Source organism: Fusarium pseudograminearum, chromosome 2, assembly GCF_000303195.2.
Source record: "Fusarium pseudograminearum CS3096 chromosome 2, whole genome shotgun sequence".
Taxonomy (NCBI): domain Eukaryota; kingdom Fungi; phylum Ascomycota; class Sordariomycetes; order Hypocreales; family Nectriaceae; genus Fusarium; species Fusarium pseudograminearum.
In genome coordinates this window covers 3,733,422-3,754,681 of record NC_031952.1, presented here as the reverse complement: position 1 = coordinate 3,754,681, position 21,260 = coordinate 3,733,422, and the positions used below count along the sequence as shown (strand labels likewise).

General features: G+C 48.2%; 10 protein-coding genes across 10 annotated transcripts; 6 read left to right on the top strand and 4 right to left on the bottom strand.

The window, feature by feature from the left end:
• Positions 1–247: 247 nt before the first annotated feature.
• On the top strand, positions 248–1,370 carry FPSE_06710 (uncharacterized protein; the record flags this gene model as incomplete). Its single annotated transcript, XM_009259828.1, has 2 exons — positions 248–1,014; positions 1,061–1,370. The coding sequence occupies 2 exons, from the start codon at positions 248–250 to the stop codon at positions 1,368–1,370; spliced, it is 1,077 nt and encodes a 358-aa protein (XP_009258103.1).
• Positions 1,371–1,523: 153 nt separating this feature from the next.
• FPSE_06709 (uncharacterized protein) lies at positions 1,524–4,067 on the bottom strand (the record flags this gene model as incomplete). The annotated part of the gene is made up of 1 exon (XM_009259827.1): positions 1,524–4,067. The coding sequence occupies one exon, from the start codon at positions 4,065–4,067 to the stop codon at positions 1,524–1,526; it is 2,544 nt and encodes an 847-aa protein (XP_009258102.1).
• Positions 4,068–4,692: 625 nt separating this feature from the next.
• Positions 4,693–6,917, top strand: FPSE_06708 (uncharacterized protein; the record flags this gene model as incomplete). The annotated part of the gene is made up of 5 exons (XM_009259826.1): positions 4,693–4,788; positions 4,843–4,872; positions 4,926–4,957; positions 5,017–5,076; positions 5,126–6,917. The coding sequence occupies 5 exons, from the start codon at positions 4,693–4,695 to the stop codon at positions 6,915–6,917; spliced, it is 2,010 nt and encodes a 669-aa protein (XP_009258101.1).
• Positions 6,918–7,063: 146 nt separating this feature from the next.
• On the bottom strand, positions 7,064–8,278 carry FPSE_06707 (uncharacterized protein; the record flags this gene model as incomplete). The annotated part of the gene is made up of 2 exons (XM_009259825.1): positions 7,064–8,122; positions 8,177–8,278. The coding sequence occupies 2 exons, from the start codon at positions 8,276–8,278 to the stop codon at positions 7,064–7,066; spliced, it is 1,161 nt and encodes a 386-aa protein (XP_009258100.1).
• Positions 8,279–9,569: 1,291 nt separating this feature from the next.
• Positions 9,570–11,229, top strand: FPSE_06706 (uncharacterized protein; the record flags this gene model as incomplete). The annotated part of the gene is made up of 2 exons (XM_009259824.1): positions 9,570–11,072; positions 11,125–11,229. 2 exons carry the CDS (start codon positions 9,570–9,572, stop codon positions 11,227–11,229), a joined length of 1,608 nt encoding a protein of 535 aa, XP_009258099.1.
• A 977-nt stretch (positions 11,230–12,206) lies between these two features.
• On the top strand, positions 12,207–13,694 carry FPSE_06705 (uncharacterized protein; the record flags this gene model as incomplete). Its single annotated transcript, XM_009259823.1, has 1 exon — positions 12,207–13,694. One exon carries the CDS (start codon positions 12,207–12,209, stop codon positions 13,692–13,694), a length of 1,488 nt encoding a protein of 495 aa, XP_009258098.1.
• A 603-nt stretch (positions 13,695–14,297) lies between these two features.
• FPSE_06704 (uncharacterized protein) lies at positions 14,298–14,696 on the bottom strand (the record flags this gene model as incomplete). Its single annotated transcript, XM_009259822.1, has 1 exon — positions 14,298–14,696. The coding sequence occupies one exon, from the start codon at positions 14,694–14,696 to the stop codon at positions 14,298–14,300; it is 399 nt and encodes a 132-aa protein (XP_009258097.1).
• A 1,357-nt stretch (positions 14,697–16,053) lies between these two features.
• On the top strand, positions 16,054–17,190 carry FPSE_06703 (uncharacterized protein; the record flags this gene model as incomplete). The annotated part of the gene is made up of 3 exons (XM_009259821.1): positions 16,054–16,472; positions 16,540–17,006; positions 17,060–17,190. The coding sequence occupies 3 exons, from the start codon at positions 16,054–16,056 to the stop codon at positions 17,188–17,190; spliced, it is 1,017 nt and encodes a 338-aa protein (XP_009258096.1).
• Positions 17,191–17,638: 448 nt separating this feature from the next.
• Positions 17,639–18,028, bottom strand: FPSE_06702 (uncharacterized protein; the record flags this gene model as incomplete). Its single annotated transcript, XM_009259820.1, has 4 exons — positions 17,639–17,711; positions 17,765–17,839; positions 17,898–17,959; positions 18,023–18,028. The coding sequence occupies 4 exons, from the start codon at positions 18,026–18,028 to the stop codon at positions 17,639–17,641; spliced, it is 216 nt and encodes a 71-aa protein (XP_009258095.1).
• A 2,476-nt stretch (positions 18,029–20,504) lies between these two features.
• FPSE_06701 (uncharacterized protein) lies at positions 20,505–21,035 on the top strand (the record flags this gene model as incomplete). The annotated part of the gene is made up of 1 exon (XM_009259819.1): positions 20,505–21,035. The coding sequence occupies one exon, from the start codon at positions 20,505–20,507 to the stop codon at positions 21,033–21,035; it is 531 nt and encodes a 176-aa protein (XP_009258094.1).
• Between the last annotated feature and the right edge of the window lie 225 nt (positions 21,036–21,260).

Sequence of the window (21,260 nt, the reverse complement as noted above, 5' to 3'; positions counted from 1 at the left end):
GATAACATTATGGGGTGCATTATCGCGTGAAGCCACAATGCAGTCCTCCGAAGACGGGATGAGGGCGGGGGCGGATTCTAGCCGAAGCTCCCTCGACCATCGGAATCAACACGGATTCTCCGATGGGGCGGTTTCCTGGTGTCATCCGTGATACAGAGCATCAACGACGCCTTTGTTATAATGATAAAGAGTAAATCAATAGTCCATTGGAAGAGCATCGCTTGTTCAGTATACAATTCTTGTCAACATGTCTTTCCACGTTACGCATCCGCTTGTCTCGTCCTTCTTCTCCATCGCTGGATTAGCTGGACTTTTGTCTTTGCTCGCGAGATATCTATCGTCGACTCGCTCATCGAAGCCAATCGACACCAAATTCGTCCAAAATCTGAACGCTACGGCACGAGCTTTACCTTCGTCGTGGTATAGAACTAAGGAAATCTACGAACTCGAGCGCCGCGCCATCTTTGCTAAGAAATGGATCTTTGTCAGCCACAGGTTGAGACTTTCTGAAGTTGGATCACATGTTGACTTCCATGAAGCTGGTTTCCAGTTCTACCTGGTCAAGAACAAGGAGGGTGTTATTGAGGGTTTTCGCGGCACATATAAAGACTCCCAGAATGCCAAGATTCCCATCCATGTGCGCGTCGATGACAAGGGGTTTATCTGGGTCAATCTCGATACCTCCAAGACCCCTGAAGATTGGTCAGCCGAGTTCAAAAACATTGACAAGATGGCGAGACACGAATCCTTCAACTTTGATGACTTTCAGTTTGACCATACCTGGGGCATGAGCGGCGACTACAACTGGAAGACGCTAGCTGATAACTACAACGAGTGTTATCACTGCAAATTAGCCCATCCTGATGCTGCTGCTATCGCAGATCTTACAGCATACAAGGTCGAACCAAAAGGTGGCAATATCGAGCACTTTGCAAACGTGAATGCCGAAGCAGAAAAGTCTGGCTTGAAGGTTGTCAGCAACTACTACTTTCCCAACGCCTGCATGACTGTCTCGTGAGTAACCCTTTCTCCGACGTGTTCCTCGTCCTAATGTTTCTAGCCCCAACTTCTTCTACCTGATGCGCTGCGTTCCTACTTCAGTCGGCCATTGCTCCATGGAATACGAGGTCTACAGACACAAGGATGCCAGCGACGAAGGTTTCACGACTATCGATGAAATGTTCAAGAGGATTCTGGCCGAAGATAAATGGCTCTGTAATAACGCTCAAAAGAACCTCAATGCGGGTGTTTTTGTTAATGGAGAGATGCATCCCAAGCTGGAGCAAGGACCTCTCTACTTTCAACACAGGGTCCGAGGTATTCTTACTGCTCATCATGAGCTGGAGAAGAAGGCAGGAAAGCAGATTTGATAGGCTCAAGGCGACAGTCAGCTGGTTACTACTAGTAACAATAGGTAGTTTAAAATTATACAGAATCTATCACGACAAAAAGGCTCAATGGTGTAATTGCTAGGGAAAATATCATTACGCTTTTGTTAACTAGACAGTAGACGTCTATATGACCTACTTCAACTCGAACTGCATTCTGCCCTCATCACTCACTCCCAAAGACACAACTTCCTTGGACTCCTCACTGACAACCTTCCTCTGGTCACCAGGTGGCAGGATAACAACGAGCGTCTTCCAAGGCGCTTCAAAGCCTGAGCTCTCATCTCTCGAGAACTTGACCTTGATCTCAGTCTCCGTAGCAGTGTAGGAAAGGGCGTAAGAAGAGATCTTGTTCTTAGTAGGCGCCGATGTTCCGTCGTCCTCATACCAGATAGTCTCGTGCCACTTTCCACCCTTGGAGGCCTTCTTGGGAGGGAAGATCTCAACGGCTCGGTAGTCATCGAGGGGAAGGTCTGCAACGTTCTCCTTCTCACCGGGTGAAAGGACTTGGACGTCGCGACCGACAGGGATGGCGCGGCCGACCTTGCCGAGGACGGGAATTCCGGCGCCTGACCACTCTGCATCGATGCCAACCCATTGGCCGGCCTCGAGGTACTGGTAAGGTGCGTTAAGGTTCAGGTAACCCTCATCGTCGTCGGATGCCTTGGGGAGGTAGATTCGGGCCTTGCTGGCTCCAGACTCGAATACTCCTCCAACAAGCATGGAGTCACCCAACCAGTACTGTTTCTCTCCGTCAAGAAGGTTCCAGACCTCAGGGTCAGACTCGTAGCCCCAGCCGACCCATCTCTGGGGAGGCAAAGCGCTCTTGTGGCTTTCTAGCGCGAGAGAGTAGATGTAAGGAATCATAGCGTAGCGGCGCTTGATAGTCTTTCGCACGAGATGGGTGATGGAAGGATGCATCCAGGGCTCAATGACATCGCCAATTGAGTTGTCGTCGCCAGTCTTGAAGCAGTTGATAGCGAATCGTGGAGAGTAAATACCCAGCTGAACCCAGCGAAGCAAAAGCTCAGGGGTGGGCTGGGGACCTTCAAAACCACCAATGTCGTGTCCATAGCACTGCATCAAGCACATACCAGCAGTAAGAGACAAAGCTGTTGAGCCTCGCATGCTGTCCCAGCTAGTTGTGTTGTCGCCACTCCATGAACTGCAGGCATAGCGGAGAGTACCAGCTGTGGCACTGCGGGTGAGGACGAAGGGGCGAGAGTCAGGGTTCACGGCTAGAAGCGCGTCGTGAGAGGCCTTGCCGTTGAGTTCGGTGTGGAGGCTGCGACCCCAGAGACCGACTTGAGGTCGCTTCTCAAGGCCTTCGGGGACGTTGAGGATATCCTTTCCGACATTGAGAGCACACTGCCACTCGTCGTCGGGAATAGTGTACTCGTTGTTGTCGTTCCACATACAATCGATTCCTTCCTCTGCCAGTTTCTTGATACCATTGTACCACCAGTTGTAGCCAGCTTCAGAGGTAAAGTCAATGTGTCCACCGTCGTCTCTCTCACCACCACCGGCACTCCACAGCTTTGTGACAGCTGCCTTCTTGGTGTGCGAATCAGTGAACAGACCACCAGCCTCCTTGAGCTTCTCGTACTCTGGGTGAGATGCTGTGAGGTAAGGCTTCACGTTCGCAATGAGACGCATGCCGAGCTTGTGGTATTGCTTGATCCAATCTTCGGGATCGGGGAATCGGTGGTTGTTCCACGTGAAGACGTGTCTGTTCTTGGGAGGGTGCTCGGCAACGGTGTATCCGGAGGACATTTGGTAGGCTGAACAGGGAATGTCATGTTCCTTCATCTTGTTGGCTAGCTCGATCAGAGCCTCACCTGCAGGTGGACTGTCGAGCATAGAGTACTTCATGCCACCAGACAAATATCCGAAAGCCCAGCGGGGTACAAGAAGAGGGAAGCCAGCAAGCTCAGCGTACGTCTGGACAATATCCTTGAGGGTCTTTCCGGTGATGATGTACTCCTCGAGACCACCAAAATCCTGACGATAGACCTTGTAGAAACCCCACATGCCGTCCATCTCTGAGCCGATGGAGTATTCACCACGGGTGTGGCTGGTTGAGAACATTGCTACACAGCCCTGAGGAGTAGCATTGATCAGGAGTGGGATGTTCTTGTAAAGAGGATCTGTTCGGTGCACATCATATCCGAAACTGTCTGTCGCGGATAGCTGGAAGCGTCGACCAGAGAGATCCATAGGCGCAGCCTTCTCTCCAAGTCCAGCGTGGAAGGTCTTGCGATTATACAGAGTATAATGCGCAACACCATCACCGTTGATACAGTAAGATCGATTGGGCAGATCTTCAAGGATAGGTGGCTGTCCTTCAAACCCGACGGAAAGAAGAGGAGTTTCGCCAGAGTAGTCGACATTGGCAATGACATCGCCAATCTGGATCTTGGTGCCCTTCTCAGAAGAGGTTACATTAGGCTTGGCACCATCCAGCTTCGTCTCAGCGCGGGGGACGCTGGGATGAGGAGGTGTGGGGTGGGTTGGAGATGTAAAAGTTGTACGGAAGACGTTGGGACGGACGGCTTCGAAAGAGAATTCGAAGGGGAGAGTAGAGTCATTACACTTGAGGTGCACTGAAGGACTGGATGAGTCCTTGGTGCTGGAGGCATCTGGGCCCCAGTATGTAGGGATGCGTTCGCGTTGAGGCATGATGAAGGTCTGTCAACGATGTGAATATGTCTTGGTGATAGAAGATAAGATGATTAACATATACGGGGAATGCTTCTTCTTAAATACGATCATGCTGTACACGTAGCGGGGAACCCATGCTTCACGATGGCCTCATTTCTAAATGCCGACCGGACTTGTGTTGCATACTCCGTTGCCTTTGGCCGGAGAATCATGATCAAGTCCGTGACCGTTGCATCTCCATTGCCGGAATGCTAACCGAGTTCGGAGAAAGTTGACCAAGTCCGAACGCTAACAAGTTTTCCCCATGGGGTTGTCTATCATCATGTTGGTATGTTGTAGACAGTATCAATTGAACCTCAAATGACGCTCTTTGTTTCTCTTTTATTATCTCTGTAACTTGACCAGCCCGTAGCCTTCGGAGGTCGACATGAATCCGTCAAAGTCGACGTTCTCACTTGTTGTGACAAGAATGAAGCCATCCAGATCAAGTTAGTCGTAGTTTTGCTTCCTCTCCATACCAGAGTGAAGCTCCACATTATATTCGCGTGACCCTATCAATTTCTCCTCTTGTTTGTCTAATGCACTTGACTGACTCTATCCCCGCATTCTTGCTATCGGACATTCTTTGCTATCACCGCTCAACATGGTCTCAGACGAGGCCCGATACGGTGAATGTTTGACTGATCACCCGCCAGGACATGACTCTGCACAACCTCGTGCTCGCAAGAAACGAATCCCGGTAATTATCAGTCTAATGCCGCTTTAACTGTGCCACAGGCTAACATCTGCCAAGACGTCCTGCGGTTCTTGTCGCCAGAGCAAGGTACACATCCATGGGGTTTTAGTTTTATAACAAGATAGTAATGCGTTTGTCAGGTGAAATGTGATGGCTCAAGACCATGCTCTCGGTATGCTCTTCTGACTTGTCGTCCATACAACGACTGGCATATATACTGACAACGTTCAGATGCCAGCAACTCCAGAAAACATGCAACTTTATCGAGAAGCCCAAAGAACCCCATGAATTGTCTGTGAACCGCATCAAACGACATAACAAGGAACTAACATTTAATTAGGAGAATAGAAGCCTTGGAAAAAGAAATCGAATCACTTAGAGCACGTCCACCATCAGATGCACCCAACACAGCCAGGCCATTTACCAACTACGTTCCTAATACCGAACGACCACTTCAATTCGCCCCTCCAGCAACTTTCAATCCACCATCAGAGACATTTAACCCCCCAGCAGACATCAACTACGCACATGCATCAAGCGTTCCATCTCAGCTGGCAGTCTCAACCAGTACAAGCTCCCCAGAAACCACATCACATTTCCCAAGACCTCCCAAACGCCCCAGATCATCTTTCGAAACTGAGACCCCGGCTGCTGCTAATATCTTCAGCGATGATGACTTGAGCAACGAAGAAGCAGAGTTATACTTCAACGCCTTCTTTTCCGGATGCGACCGCTACGTACCTGTCTTCGATCCGCGTTACGATTCTCTTCCAGCAATTCGCAGCCGGAGTGATCTGCTGTTCACTACCATCTGCTCAGTGGGATGTCGTGTTCTGAACGGAACGAATCCGAGATGGCGAACACTTGCATTGCGGACGCAGCGTATGTTGAACGCAGCGATAGCGAACCCGTCGACTGGTAATCTCGAGACTGTTCAGGCATTGCTGGTCCAGGCATGCTATGCCGGCGAGAGAGCTATTCTGATAGCCATTGCTACCCGCATGGCCATGGATCTAGGGTTCACGGAAGCATATGACACGCTGGTTGCTGAATCTGTTCTTGGTGATGCACTCCCCAACAGCGAACAGGCTACCATGGAGAACAACTACACGCGTATGAGAAAAGCACGAGTTTGGCTTCACCTTCTCGTCCTGAGTTATATCCTCCACGTTGATGCTGGAGGTGTGCCAACATTCAAATTCAGAGGTGCCTCTCGTCGGTGTAGAATCCTACTCCAAAGTCCTTTCTCGACGGGTATGGATCACTATCTTTTCGCTCAAGTCGAACTAAACGTTCTTCGTGCCAAGATCTACGCTTCTTTGCCACAGAGGGCGAACCTAAGCGATAGCGAAATCATGGACTTGGTAAGAGATGCAAAACTCGACATAGACGTTTGGTTCCATGATTGGATACGCATTTCGCAGCCACATCACCAAGCTATGCCGTGGTTCGTACCAAACTTGTCGGTCCAGAGATGCTGGGCTGATAACATGGCTTTATGTCGCGCGGTCAGAGCTGCGGGCGTGGAGAACGTGAATGTCATGTCGGTTACTCAAAAGACCATTCTTGACATGACCAAGGCGTCACTGAAACAACATCTCGACATAATCATCCAAGAGCCACGACTTTATCTCAAGAGTATCCGGTACGCTATGGACTTTGTCTGGGCGAAGAATACCTTTTGTTGTTTGCTTCTTCTCAAGCTATCTGCTCTTCTACCCGATAACGGCGATCAGCAATCACAACATGACCTAGTAGCCAAAGCAAGCATTTTATTGAATGAGCTAGAGACAGCTGTCGCTGGCGGACTTAAAGGAGACAGTCGCTCAAATACAAGTGTTCTGTACCTTCAACTGTTGAAGTTGAGCATCCAAAAGTACAAGCGAGGACTTAACCTAGACTCAGATGATGCTGCGGAACCTGAAGATAGTGGAGAATGTCAAGCCGGATATACGGAACTGGAGTCGTTTGTGCCTGATCAGTTCGTGTTCGAGTGGGACTTTCCAGGACTAACGTTGTTTTCGTCGCCGATCAATGAGACGACATGGTTAAATGAGTTCCTCACTGGTTCGCAGGACTTTGGAGAGAGTGGAGGAAGCATTAATTGGGCTTTGATAGACTTTTCTATGTGAGATGGCACATTCTTAGTTGGGTTCCATATATTTGTTTGGATATCATTATATAGTCATATTATAAAAGTATAGTTAATGTCGGATACTGTCCGCCGGGCAAGATGCATAAGCCCAGCAATCATGGTAATCCGAGTCAGGAAACAAGCTTAGAAGCCCTCCTTGAGGTAACCAAAAGACAGCTTAGGATCCATGAATCCACCGGTGCCAGGGAACATGCTGTAATCCCAGACGGTGTAAAAGTTTCGCAAGAACATGGTGCCGATAAGAGCATAGCCCTCAGGACCATCTTGGACAGGAGGCCAGCAGGCATCGTCGCGGTTGGCAAAGCCAGTGCGCTTGAGCTGATCACCTCGGATGGTGACGTTCTTCTCACTGCCGAAGAAGCCAATCTCGAAAGTAAGAGACCAATCCTTGGTGAACTCACTGCAGAGAGGGATGTGATCTCCCTTGAGAATGGCAGTGTAGTTCATGCCGATGGACTCGTAGATGGAGTCGATCATGGACTTGGGGAATGTGATGGCGGAAGCGCCCGTGTCGAAGACGATGTCCATGCCGCCCATCTCGGTCTGCTTCTCGGCCTTGCCGGTCTTGCACTTCTTGTCGTTTTGCGTTCCAGTGGTGCTGTGGATGATGGTCCGCCAGAGGTCGTAGTCGCCGTTGTTGGAAATCAACGAGACAGTGATCAAATCACCATCAACGTACTTGTCCTCGCGAGATCCTCCGAGGGTCAAGACGCCCTTGCCGGCCTTGTCGCCGCTGCTGTCATCTTCGCCCGCTGCGTAGTAAATAGCGAAACGAGGCTTGTCCATGAGCTTCTCCTCCATCAGAGACTCGAAAATAGGTGTGGCATCGCCATCCTGGATGCTACCGAAACCGAGACCCATGAAGCCATCAGCAGCAAGGGCTGACCAGGTGCTCTCGTTAGCAGCGATGAACTTGGAATCCCACTTCAAGCCGCCGGCTTCGAACTTGTCCTCGACAGTAGGACCGATGATTGTGCCGCCGAGGTACTCGATGTTGGCGTCGTGGCCAGTCTTCTTGCCGGTGGAAGACGCGGTGAGGTTGTATCCGAATCGGTGACCCTTGTTGATATGGGTGCAGGTGTCGGCGCACTCAGCGTCGACCATCCATGCAGAAGCACTGCCAGTGTCGAAGAGAAGACGGGCAGTTTGTGCGGGTGTTCCAACACCAAACTCAACCATTTTCTATACAAGTTAGTCTATTTTGCTGCTAGCCTGTAGAGGCTGTGATCGACGTACATAGCCGCCCTTGACGAAAATAGGCAAGTCGAGGACATCAGCCGAAGCCAAGCCCATGACAGAAGAGGCCAAAAGGGCCGAGGCGAAACGAGCGACAGACATCTTTTTCGTTATTTCGTGAGATTAATAATGATGAAGATGAAGATCATTCAAAGCGGAGGACAAGGCTGTGGTTGTTCTGTTCTTATATACGGAACGCGCCCTGACCGCCGTGGGCAACTAAGATTAGGTGGGTTGACAGGACCCGTAAACACGAGCCAATCTCGGATATTCCGGGATACTTTAAGAAGTTCCATAGTTAACAATCACATGAGGTAAAGTTTGTGCTTGCTTTTTCTGTGCTAGGATTCATGCCATTGATGAACAAGTCTACGCTTGAGTGTTTCAACTTGAAAGGCTTAGCACTTTATTTCATCTCATATTAAAGATATGACATCACCTGTAACGGCCACTAATCTTCACTAAACTTGTAGAGGCAATACATACATCATGGGCTATACAAGTGCCCGTGGGCAAGCCGCCAAGCAACTGAACACTGTTGACTCGTGTTGGAGGATACTGTATGCGAAGCAAGGATGCAATTGGCTCAGTCTGTCGATCAGGTATGATTTTGACTTGGTCCCAGTGACAATCCATGAGATCCATTCCGTGAATAGGTTAGTGCCGAACTGTCATTGCTACATGACATGTTGCCTTGCAAAGCCATGTCAAGTTTTTCCAAGGGGGCATCGGCCAGCTCTTTATAATTTTTCGGCCCGCAGCAGAGAAATGAGATAATGCAAGACAATCAGGAACCCGCAGGTCAGATGAGATGAGGCACGCTGCAGACTCGGTACTCACTCTCTTTCTGGAAAGATTCCATTGTTTCAGAACCAGAGTTATCCCCAACATCGTTAGGTCCAGTCTCAGCTAAGCATGAATAATTTCTACCTTGCAGGGATTTGTCCCCATTAGAACCGGCTGTTCGGAACTGGCTTGGCCAGCTGCAGTTTGAACTGCCGACTTGATCACAAAGCAAACTCTTTCAACTCGTAGTAGGATAAACCCTTAACCACCTTTTTCGCAAGCAAAGCCGAGAAACCAACGGATATACTAGTGGGAGTGGGATAGCCCGGCTTTGGTAATCAGGGCACTAGACTGACTAAGTACCTCTTGACAGGCACGAACCGTTGCCTTGGTTCTTGTTTTTTCACCCGATGAAACCTTAAAAGCAGGGTTCCAGGAAACATATGACGGAGATGCGATGGGGGGCAAGTACTGTAGATGGAATCTTGGAGATATGCTAGATCGATGATCATCATAATAAAAGGGATTGTCAATTCCCATCTTTGTGAACAGTTTCCTCATTCCCATCTAATTACCCACGTTCTTTCTTGCTGTAAACCAGCCCAACATGCGTTTCTCCTCCATCTCCAATCTCGGCCTCGTCGCTCTGTCGACTTCGGTTATCGCTGCTAAGCCCAACGATACCTACGATTACATCGTCGTCGGAGGTGGCCCTTCAGGCATCATCACTGCCGAGCGACTCTCTGAGGCTAACAAGAAGGTGCTTCTTCTCGAGCGTGGCCAAAGAGGCCCTACTATCAACACTGGATCTAACCACTCTCTCCCCTGGGATAAGTCCTTGACTCCCATCGACGTCCCTGGTCTTTCTGCCGCTGTCGGTGGCCTGGATATCTGGAATGAGTACATGTGCACCGACACTGCCGGTCTGGCTGCCTGTGTTCTCGGTGGCGGTGTTACTGTAAACTACATGGTTTTCGTGCACCCTCCCGAGCGCGACTTCAACGACAAGTGGCCTAAGGGATGGAAATGGAACGATGTTGCGCCCGCTGCTGAGAGATTGTATGCTCGCAACCCCGGTACCACTGTGCCTTCCAAGGACAACAAGCGCTATGACACTGGTCTTTACAATACTCTATCCTCGTTCCTTAGCAAGGCTGGATGGAAGTCTGTTGATATGCTCAAGCAGCCCAACGAGAAGCACCAGGTCTACAGCTGGCCTTCATGGAACGTCCAGAACTCTCTCCGAGCTGGACCCGTCAGGACTTACCTTCCTCTCGCTGAGAAGCGCGACAACTTTAGCCTTCAAATGGGCACCAAGGTCATCCGCGTTGTCCGATCCGGCTCTCGCGCCACTGGCGTTGAGGTAGAGACCGTCGAAGGCAAGAAGCAGATCATCAACCTTTCCAAGAACGGCCGCGTCGTTCTGTCTGCCGGTGCCATGTCCACTCCCCGCCTTCTGTTCAACTCTGGTATCGGCCCCAAGAAGCAGATCCTCAACGCCAAGAAGTCTGGTGTCACTCTCCCTGCCCAGCGAAACTGGATCGACCTTCCCGTTGGTAAGGAGATCCAGGACCACCCCATCTTTGCCATCAACGTCAAGACCGATGGCAAGTGGGGCATGCTCGACACCGACAGTGTTCTTAACGGTACCGACACCAAGAATATCAAGATCTTTGAGGATAAGGCCTCCGGTGTTTTGACCCAGGGTCGTCACCGTCTGATCTTCTTCACTTCTCGCAAGGGAATTGATGGCAAGACTCGCTACTTCCAGGGCTCTACCTCTGCTGCTGGTGACGGTGTCATCTCCATCAAGGTTTACCTTACTCACGGCTCTACCTCTTCCGGTGTCCTGGGACTTGATCAGAAGGGAAACACTGTTTTCGAGAAGACACCTTACCTGACCACCAAGGCCGACACTGAGGCTTCTAAGGCTTTCCTTGAGGAGTTTATCGCTTCCATCACTGACAAATCTACTGGCTACACCCTTGAGGGCAACAAGACCATCGATGATCTTCTTGAGAAACCTGACCAGGGAAACCATTTCATCGGTTCTGCCAAGATTGGTTCCGTCGTTGACACCAACACCAAGGTCTTTGGAATGGACAACCTTGTAAGTTTATATGTTGCTTCAAGTTACTTCTCAGATACTAACAGATATATAGTTCATTACCGATGCTAGCATTCACCCCGACCTTGCCACTGGCAACATTCAGACCATTGTCATGGTTACCGCCGAGGCTGCTGTTGCCAAGATTCTGGCCTGCTAAGTAGGTGTGGTTAGCTAATTCTAATTACATAATTCTTTTCCTATTCTATTTTTTTGACCTGACTGCCGCATATAACAATGAATTGAGTTTTAATATATCATGTTAACGATCTAAATGTATACTAAATTGATTACAAAACGAACAATTTCCAGTTTAGAATTCGCTGTAATTTTACTGAAGCGTCTATACGATTTCGTTTCTTAGGTGAAATTTGATCTGTCACGTTGTATATGCTCCGGTAACTGATCCTAACATGGGGGGTATGGAGAGCAAACTGGAGCGCTGGAAACATAGCCCCTTGTTGTGCAGTTACAAATAACAAACACCCACAATCGTCCTGGTATTTCCCCTCACTGTCGCGATTTTCACGGTTTCAAGACATGGCGAATACGTTTCTGTGTCTGATTAAAAGTTAGCTTTGCTATACCACTATCTCGGCAAGTCCTATGCTTGATGGGTAGTAGGCATACTTTGACTAAGCGCTTTCGGGAGAGTTGTAACTCGATGCATTGAAAATAGTAGGCGACAGTTTAGTAGTGTAACTGGTGGCTTAGAGAGACCGGTCTTAGGGCAAGCTGGAACCATTGAATATCTTTATATCTCTACTTGCTCGTTAAGTCAATTCACCTGTCGTAACTAATACGAAGAAATACAACTCAACATGCGGGGTCAAGTCATACGTTCGACCGTGATAAAAGACTGCTGCGTTCGATTGGGGGAAATATGCCAAAGGCAGACATGACAGGTGATGGGTGCAGCGGCATATCGAAAGATATTCGGCGTCTATCACATTGATTCCATTGGCCATGCACAGTGATTCAGTTGTCAGGCATTTATTAATAAAAGTCACAACCACCGTCACCAACAACGCCCCATGTTCCATTTCCTTCACCCACAGACGACCTACAATCCCCCAGCAACATCCTATCTACTTTCTTCTTGCAAAGTGATTTCTATCCCATATTGTTCTCGTCGATATGGAAGCTCGACAAGATTCTGATAACCTTGCCTGGGATCGAAGCGATGCGCTCTGGGAAGAAGCGGTGAAACACGTTCAATTGTCATCCACATGTCGCAAGATTGAATCTTTTGCTGGTCAGACTTTCGGACAAACCGCCACTTTGATACCTCCCATTATTGTTGGCGGCTTCAACGCCTTATATCCTATTCGGGTTGAGGGTCGCTCTGGCAATGTTCTTGTGCGCCTGCCCTGCCCTAACCAGGCCGTGTTTCCTGTGGAAAAGACACTTGCAGAAGCAGCGACAGTTGCGTATATAAGCCAGCACACTCAACTACGGGTTCCATCAGTCTTGTACCATGGGGATGACTCTGAGGTCGGGCCCTTCATGATTATTGAAGACCTTGGGTCCCGGCGAGGCATAGGCCAAGCCCTGGAAGCTCCCCGTGAGGACCTCAATGATCCAGCCGTCTTGCGACCCGACATCTCGGAAATAAAGCTCAGAAGCTTATATGCTGAAATGGCACGTTGCATGTTACAGCTGGCTCAGCTAGAGTTCCCGCGCATCGGAGCTCTTGTTGAGGACTCCCCGGGCTCCTACAGCGTGTTGGGACGACCGATGACCCTCAATATGAATAACATGGTTCAGCTTTCAAATATCCCCAAGTCGATCTTTCCGTCCGAAAGGACGACTTATGATACTGCTGATGAGTGGTACACGGCATTGGCCGAAATGCAAATGGCCACTCTCATCTTCCAGCATAACGACATGGTGTCATCTGAAGATGATTGCAGAAATAAATACGTCGCTCGACAACTATTTCGCAGATTAGCCAAACAAGGTCGGCTATCCAATTTCGGGTTTGCCGAAGATACGTGGTCCGCCTACTCCAAGCATGCTGGGGAAAGGTTACCGTCGCCAGACAATTCGAGTTCCTTTCGCCTTTGGTCAGATGATTTCAGACCGGCCAACGTCCTTATTGATGACCATGATCAGGTACTCGGAGCTATAGATTGGGAATTTGCCTACGTCGCGCCAACACAGTTTGTCTTAGACTCACCTTGGTGGCTACTGCTCGACATACCTGAGATGTGGGATGCAGGCATCGAAGATTGGAGTAAGGCCTATGAAGCTAGAATTGATACCTGGATTTCAGCAGTGCAAGAGGCAGAGAAAGACATTAGTTTGGATTCTTTCCTCCTTTCAGCATACATGCGAGAAAGTTGGACGACCAGTCGCTTTTGGCTGAACTACGCTGCTAGAAAGAGTTGGGCGTTTGACACGATCTATTGGAAGTACCTGGACGAGAAGTTTTTTGGTGAAAAAGAAGATGGTACCCCTGCTGAAGAACAGTGGAAGACAAGGGTGCACCTCCTTAGTGAAGAGGAGCAAGCGGCAATGGAGACGCTAGTACAGGCCAAGATGGCCGAGTCCGAAAATCGGGTTCTAGTTGAATGGGACGATGAGGACGCAATGGAGTATCTTTCCTTTTTCCTCTTCGACTGATCACCACGATCGAACCACTCGAGCGGTATGTGTCGTGGTGTTTGGGTTAATAGGCTTGATGGCGCACATACCCTTCTGTGAACGACTATCCCCACCATTATCAGCTCGTGTTGTTAACTTAGCCTCAGTCACAGCTCGACAAGGAGGTCAGAGCGCGCGTTTTGTGGGTATGATTTCCCATGTTGTCCATCTCCTATACCAAATTGCCGAGGTCCGCACCTGGAGCGATTACCCTATATGCCCTTGATCTGACAACGAAAGGGCTCAGAGCGTAATGCATTCGGTATAATGGATCAGGGAAAGTTCAAGAAAATAACGAGTATATCAGACGGAAATAAATGTATAGATGACTAGTAAAATAGCTCAAATTGCCGATCTGGTGGGAAATGGATTGGATGAATATGACTGGTTTGCAGATCAGGGCAGTGCATTACCACCCAACAAAGATCAACAGGTTAGAGTCAACACATCAAAAGATACTGCTTCGAAACTAATTTCAACATGTCGCTTTGATTCATCACCACAAAACTGTCCTAAAACCAGCAAAAGTGCTGGCGTATATATATAGTTTAAACCCCTCTGAAACCGAATAGCCTCCAACATTTACTCGCAAGTGTAAGAAGCCTGGTAAGGTCCAGGTTCTCCAGCCAAATCAGTAAGACACATGTATGTTCCGTCATCAGATAGCTTCTCCTCCTCCGCTGCCTTCTCCTTGGTGTACTCGAGAATGAGGTCACCATCACAGTTGAAGCCCTTGCCGTTGTACAGTCTGACAGTGCATCCCTCGTCCCAGTCCTTGACGAGCATCGCCTCCAGGTCGTAGTAGGCCATCATACAGTCGTTGCCCTCTCCGGGCTGTCCGCCGGCTGAGCTGTCAGCGGCGCTACCCTTGGGCTTGGAACAGACGTTTTGGGTGCCCCAGAATTCGAGGAGCCATGCGTTGGCGGTCTGGGCCGCGAAGAGAGACATGGTAAGGGTGGTGAGAGTGCTGAGGGCGTGCATGTTGGGTAGTTTGTTTGATTGAGTGGGTTTTAAAGAAGAGTTGTTTGAATGTTTGGTGGTATATGTGAGATGATTCAGAAATAGAGATTGAGTGTTGGTTTGAAGGTTTGTGCTTGTAGGCTTGGATTGTGAGTGATATTGAGAGGAGGTTGATGGCAGATCTTTATACACGTCGTGAGAGTATGATTCATGGCAACTTCATCCTTTCGAAAGAACGCGTCTAACTTGCTTCTGCTCTCTCATCATGATCATCGACGAAGGATTCCATCCTTTGCACAGCATGACGTAAATGTTCCCCGTTCGGCATCTTGGTTATCTCGAGTATCGACAAGAGCTAGAACCAATCTCGCGTTCCTGAATGATCTGCAGAGCGGTGTTCAAACAACTGTCCGACTTTGCTTGGGTAATCTGTGGTCACTTTAGTGTCTTCGGCTATGAAGCGGCCTCGGTCGGGAAATAGTGACAAGCCCGACAAATGGAGCCGAGCATCCCGATTTGGTATCAAAACACTAAAAGAGTATGTCGTGTCTATCAAAGTAAAAAGTGACAGGCAGTTGCATTGAAGGATCTAGCTTTGGCGAGGTTGATGTCTCTGAGGAGAGCTGCTCATTGGTCGCCTTGTGTCGATCAGATCCCTCAGACGAGTTTAAACTTGTTTATAACCATGGCTCAGCCACGGGCTATCGCAGAATCCTTCTAGAGTGGATTGACAAGGTGACAATTGCGGACTATGACGATATGATAATTTACTCAGCACAAGATGTTCGTGGGGTTATTCCCAAAGCAACCGTTGACGTTTCATTCCCGTCTGTTCCCCCTAGGCTTGGCGCATCCTTTTGTGGGAAATCGCCAGTTCCACTAGGTTCTTTATCAGCCAACCGGAGGATAAAGTGCACGGATACTATGGGGGTTATCTTCTCCTATAGGAGATTTTACGGGCCACGGTACATGGGTATACAGGTTAAGTTTCCGCTATATTGCAGATCGCGAGGCTGTTCACTGATAGACGCAAGGCACGAGCTTGATTCTTGATATGTTTTTGGAAAGAGATGCACCAATGTGGGCGGACGGTCTCGCTCGGAAGGAATCCTTTGAATCCTCCAGGAAGAGATTCAATATCTCGAGGAAGACTCCATTGAATCGAGCACGAGAAATACGTCATTGCAATTTGTTTCGATCTTGGTCGATACAATTGATCAACTTGAGAGATCTTCGGCCAGCTATAAGAACCATGGTCCTTGAGATAGAAAATAATTTATCATCATCACAAACTTCAGACCACACAGCTAGCCTGACGCTTCTCAACGAGCTTAGCCAACACCATCAGAATTCTTCCCTTGTATCATCTGTCTTCACCATGATGAACAAAGCTTCCCTTCTTGCTCTGGCCCTCGCAGCCGTCCGGGTTCAAGCCCAGGAGTTTACGAATATGGATTTCTACAGCGAGGAAACCTGCAACCCTGACCCCAATGACCTTGACGTTCAGTCTTTCCAGCTGGGTGTCAACACCCAGACAGACGACAAGGGTAACGAATACTCTGGCTGCAATTCGGCTACCATTGTTCCTACAGGCTGGCCTACCACTGCCAACGGTAAATACCCCGTCTGGATTGATACCGCCAAGTTTGGCGAGGGATGCAGTATGCTATTCTTCAACCTTCCTGGTTCTCAGGAGGAGGGAGATATCTGGCCTTGCCGCAATGGACTTTACCGCAAGGTTCAGAAGGATAAGACGCCTTGTGGTGACTTGGAACTGACCCAGAAGTTTGGATATGCGTAAGTACCACTTCACTTGTTCACCCCCATTCTTCGATTTAATGTGTTTCTAACTCAATCTTGACAGTTACTGCTGTGGATCTCTTTGCAACGACGATGTGAGCACTTGGCCCTCCAAGCGCAGCCTCACTGAACGAGCCCCTCCTGCTCCCAAGGCCAAGGACGTTACCAAGCTCAAGCGCGCGCCCATCCTGAAGAAGCGTCAGGGCAACGACAAGTGCATCATCAACCTCAAGAGCGATCTCTACACCACCTTCGGTAAACAGATCCAGGTCGGCCCCGAAGAGACCTGTGAGCTTGATCAGACCACTTGCGGTCAGACCTGGACCTACACTGCTGGCAATGAGATTACCACTAGCGAGAGTCACACGGATACCACCGAGATTGGCTTCTCCGAGTACGTTGTTTTCGTCAACTCTTTCTCTGATAGTTATGAAATCAGCAAGAGCGAGTCAGAGCAGCGATCTGTTTCGAAGAGCATGGCTCCCGAACCTGGACATGCTGGTTACCCTACCTTTACTCCTCTTCTTTACTGTAAGTTAATATCCTGTATTATCTCATGACGACGAACTGACACTTTGTACTAGGCGCCGAAGCTGATCTCAGCGGCGACTGCTCTCGCGAGAATTTGGGTATCGGTGGCGGAGAGGTTTGCGTTCAGAAGTATCTTCCTGGCGATGTCCCTGACGGCAACTGGCAAATGGTCACCACCGATTAAATGTACATATTAGTGTGCTTGTTCGGGACCTGAAATATATATTCTTAGCCTTGATCTTGCAGTGGATAATCGGAGCGCTGTAACTTTATTCACATGTTCAGATTAGATACAAGGGGCTGCTATATGAAGAAGAGATGTTGACTAGAGATTTGGAATTTTGTATGCCGTTTAATTTTTATGAACATGTCACTGTTGACGTGACTGACAGCAGTAAAGATTGCCAGAGGTTTCGCCATATAGATAAACGAAATGCGAGATTTGAAAGAACCAAACACGGAATAAATGAAACAATTGTCAACTTTTTATTTCATTTCACATTGTAAAATTACCAAGCCGTCACACGAGGTTCAACAAGGTCAGGTACTACCGGTCAAAATCTGACCTGCTGGTCAATCAATATTATTGATATAAACACGATTGAGCAGTCATTCCCGTGTTGCTAATTCCATCAGTTATCATCATGGACGTCCACCATTACACCGTCCAATTCCTTCAACTCATCAATGCCTTTCTGTGGCATACTTGTAATATTATTAGCATGCCGTCTTAATCTGTATTTTGGGGGGTGACACACTCAACACCGAACATGATCGGCGGAAGACTCTTTGTTGAGGGATAGTTTTTGTGTCCCGTATGCTGTTCGAGTAGCCTAAGGTATGTCAGAGAACATATTTGTTTCAAATAACATTAATGAGGACGATACTTACTGTTCTACCTTTTGCATGGTAGTCTGCCATTTCTCAGGGTCTTCCCAGCGAATAGTAATTCCCTAAACAGTTAATACGTATTAACATTAAATGCGCTCATAAGAAAAACAATAATGGTTTCTTACAGGCATAGTGTCGTTTGTTTTTGTAATGATGATGTTTGTTGGGTTGGATAAAAGTAAGCTTGGTAAAGCAAGTCTGATAGGCATGGATGTGCCACTATATATACTTAGAGAAACCCAGGTGTAGCCATATCAATGTCGTCACGACTGAGGCATTTGCCCAGCCTCACTCTCATTTACTTTCTCAAACGGTGAGAGCACACCGACCTTCGCAACTGGTTATGAGACCTTCTATGCAATATTCAAGCCACGTCACCGCAATGTCTCACAGCGTGAAGATCAGCTGAAAGCGCCGTGGATCTTTTGTTATGCAACGCATAAGAAATGCGTCATGATGATTTTGCAGATCCATTAGACTACAGTAGTCATTAAGGCAATGCATAACATTAAATCCTGACAGCCTGACTGGGTGCACCACAATGGATAACTATTATTAGCCGTCAAATCTATGACAACAATTGATCAGAGTTCTGGCTATAATCTTACTGCCGCAGATCGTCAACATGGCTATGCCCATCTTGGGTCCGTCCTACTCCAAAACATTATGGGTCGTTCCGGCGTTTATCGAGGTTTAACTTTGATCAAACTCAACGCCGTGGAGATTGCCATATTGACCCGAAGTTGCAGTATGCGGTACTTTCCACAGCGTCTAGTAGGGCTCCCAGCCACATGTATTCGAGAGTGGTGAAGCAGACAGCGGCAGGAATGATGCCAGCCAGAATTTGCTATGAAGACAGGTATTCTGAGACACTAGATATATATTCCCCGCACCTTTGTCACATCATCCAATTGTAGACCCGAGTCGCGACACAGGATGCTTCTGTATTCCTCAGAAAATCAAGTCTTGGGGCCAGCTGCAGATAATCCTCAGTTGTGTCTCACCAATATTGGATTAGATGCGAGTTTCATATGCGATACAACAAGAAATCAACGTCACTTGTTTCAAAACTAGCGGTGAACAAACTGACCCAAGGGCGAGAATATCTGGTCCGTCATGGTTCAGTCCTTCTGACCTTTTGAGTTTTTTCATTGTGTCAAGATTTATTCCCACTGACATGTCCACCAGTGCAGACAGAAGACAACCGGAAGAGTTGTCACTCTTAGCATAACGGTATAAATTATATAGCATTTTAATGCCTGCATTGATACACCCGAGATGCTGGCCATCCAGTATCTCTTTGACTTTATAATGGCTATTCACATGAAGAGCCACAGTCATACAGTCAGGACACCAACACCCTCAAGTACAGTGGATGCACAAGATTGGCTAAAATCCCAAGTCTTGGGTACTAGAATGGGCCATGTTGGAAGTTGTACCAGTCCCGACTAAGCATAAGACTGGAAGGAATACCTACTGTAGTACGATTCTTGTTGAGATGAGAGAGTTGAAGGCTAGGCCAGAACCAAGATACAGATATCCAAAGATGGCAGTCCCTGAAGCTGACCAGATCAAAGACCAGATAGGAGTGTGCATTGGCTAAGGTGCAAGCTGGCTGGGGTAAAGATGGAGTGGAAAGCCAGCTTCTCGACTGATGGCCCAAGCTAGGCAAGACTACCATGTCTGATAGACCATACTGCACCAACCGCATTGATTGGGCCGTCAGCCAGATACTCATAGCAGTAACCTTTCTGCCAGTGAGGAGTTATCGGCGGCCCCATAAATTCCTGAAATATTGATCAAAGCCGAAGTGACAACCAAAAGCCCAGAAACAAATTCGACGTATCTACTATATCAAAGCCTTGGGGATATCAGTTCCTGGCTAAGATATCTCCTCTGGGCTGCATCCAAGTACTAAAAACTCCAGTTGGTACCAGGCTCTGCGATAGTGATTGCGTTCCGTCCATGGGAAGAGTATTTTAAAGGACAAGATGCAGAACAACTGCTGTGTTGGCTGTCCCATAGCCGATTTGAAGTGCAGATAGTCTGGACTGCAACGTCCCTACGTCGAAGGGATCCAGATGGGCTGTTTCGCTGCTATTGTATTTTTAGTCCGACGTTTCAGGCATAATGGAAAATTATTTTACATCTTCAAATGCGAGATGTGATATGCGTAACTCCATTTCGTCGACTATATCTGTGCATGAATCTCTCACTGGATAGTAGAGACTGTCTGGGCAATCAATAATCTAAGTTCCAAATACCTTATCTCACATGAGTGTCTGGTCCGTATCGGATGAGGTACTATGTAGTGCGCTACCATAATTGTTAGTGATAGTTATCTGAAGCTAGGATGAAATAAGTAAGTATGGGCGCATCGGTTGCAGGAGCCTTTCCACTTGTGGCATAGAAATCAATAGTTTCTATCATTTCAAACCCAATTCAGTTAATGGAATATACTTCGTCGTATTGTAATTTCCCATGCTCCTTTTTATCTACAGCATTTGCCTATAATGCGCATGAATCCTCTGTCTCAAATTCGGCATCTACATTACCATATCACAATTGAAAATGTCGTTCAAAACTCTCGCATTGTCTTGCTTAGCCATGGCCCCATTGGGTGTCTACGGCGGCGCCTGCAAGCCAAAAACAACAGATTCCGCCATCATTTCGTCTTCAATGACAACTGTCTCATCCGAAGCCTCGCAATCGATCGAACCCACAAGCACATTACCCTCGGTAATCGAAACAACAATCTCCTCCGAAGCCCCAAGCACCACAACATCGAGTGCGCCCTGCCCAGCATGGACTCCCATCACCCCATATCCTGCCGACAAAGTCTGCGCAAAGCCAGACTCTTATGACCATTCCACCAACAACCCTTATTATATCAAAAGCGAACTTAGGCAGAATATCAATGAGTGCGCCAAGTTTTGCGGCGACACGGAGGACTGTGTTTCATTCTATGCGGAGAATTATTCACCTGGCACAGGCGCACCGATTTTCAAGATTTGTTTTCTGTTTAAAGGAACCGAGGAGGAGATTGGGTTTAGCGAGGGCCAGGGTGACAGCAGGGCGTTTTGGGACCAGGGTTGCTTTCAGTGTGTTCGGAACACGGTTGAGCCTACTGCTCCTTAAAAATTTGTCCTCTCTGGCCACGAGCGATTTTCTCTACAAGCCACTGACAACAAAGCGCGTTTTGCGGCTGGGCCTGGATTAATGCAAGCTCACATATATGATGCTCCTCTGGTCAGGGCAGGACACTCGGGCTTTGTCTCTCCTAGGACTATCAGAGGATGGGATCCCTAGACGAGTCCAGAGTTTCCAGTCTCTTTAAACATTAGAGTGGCTCTGGGATGTTGT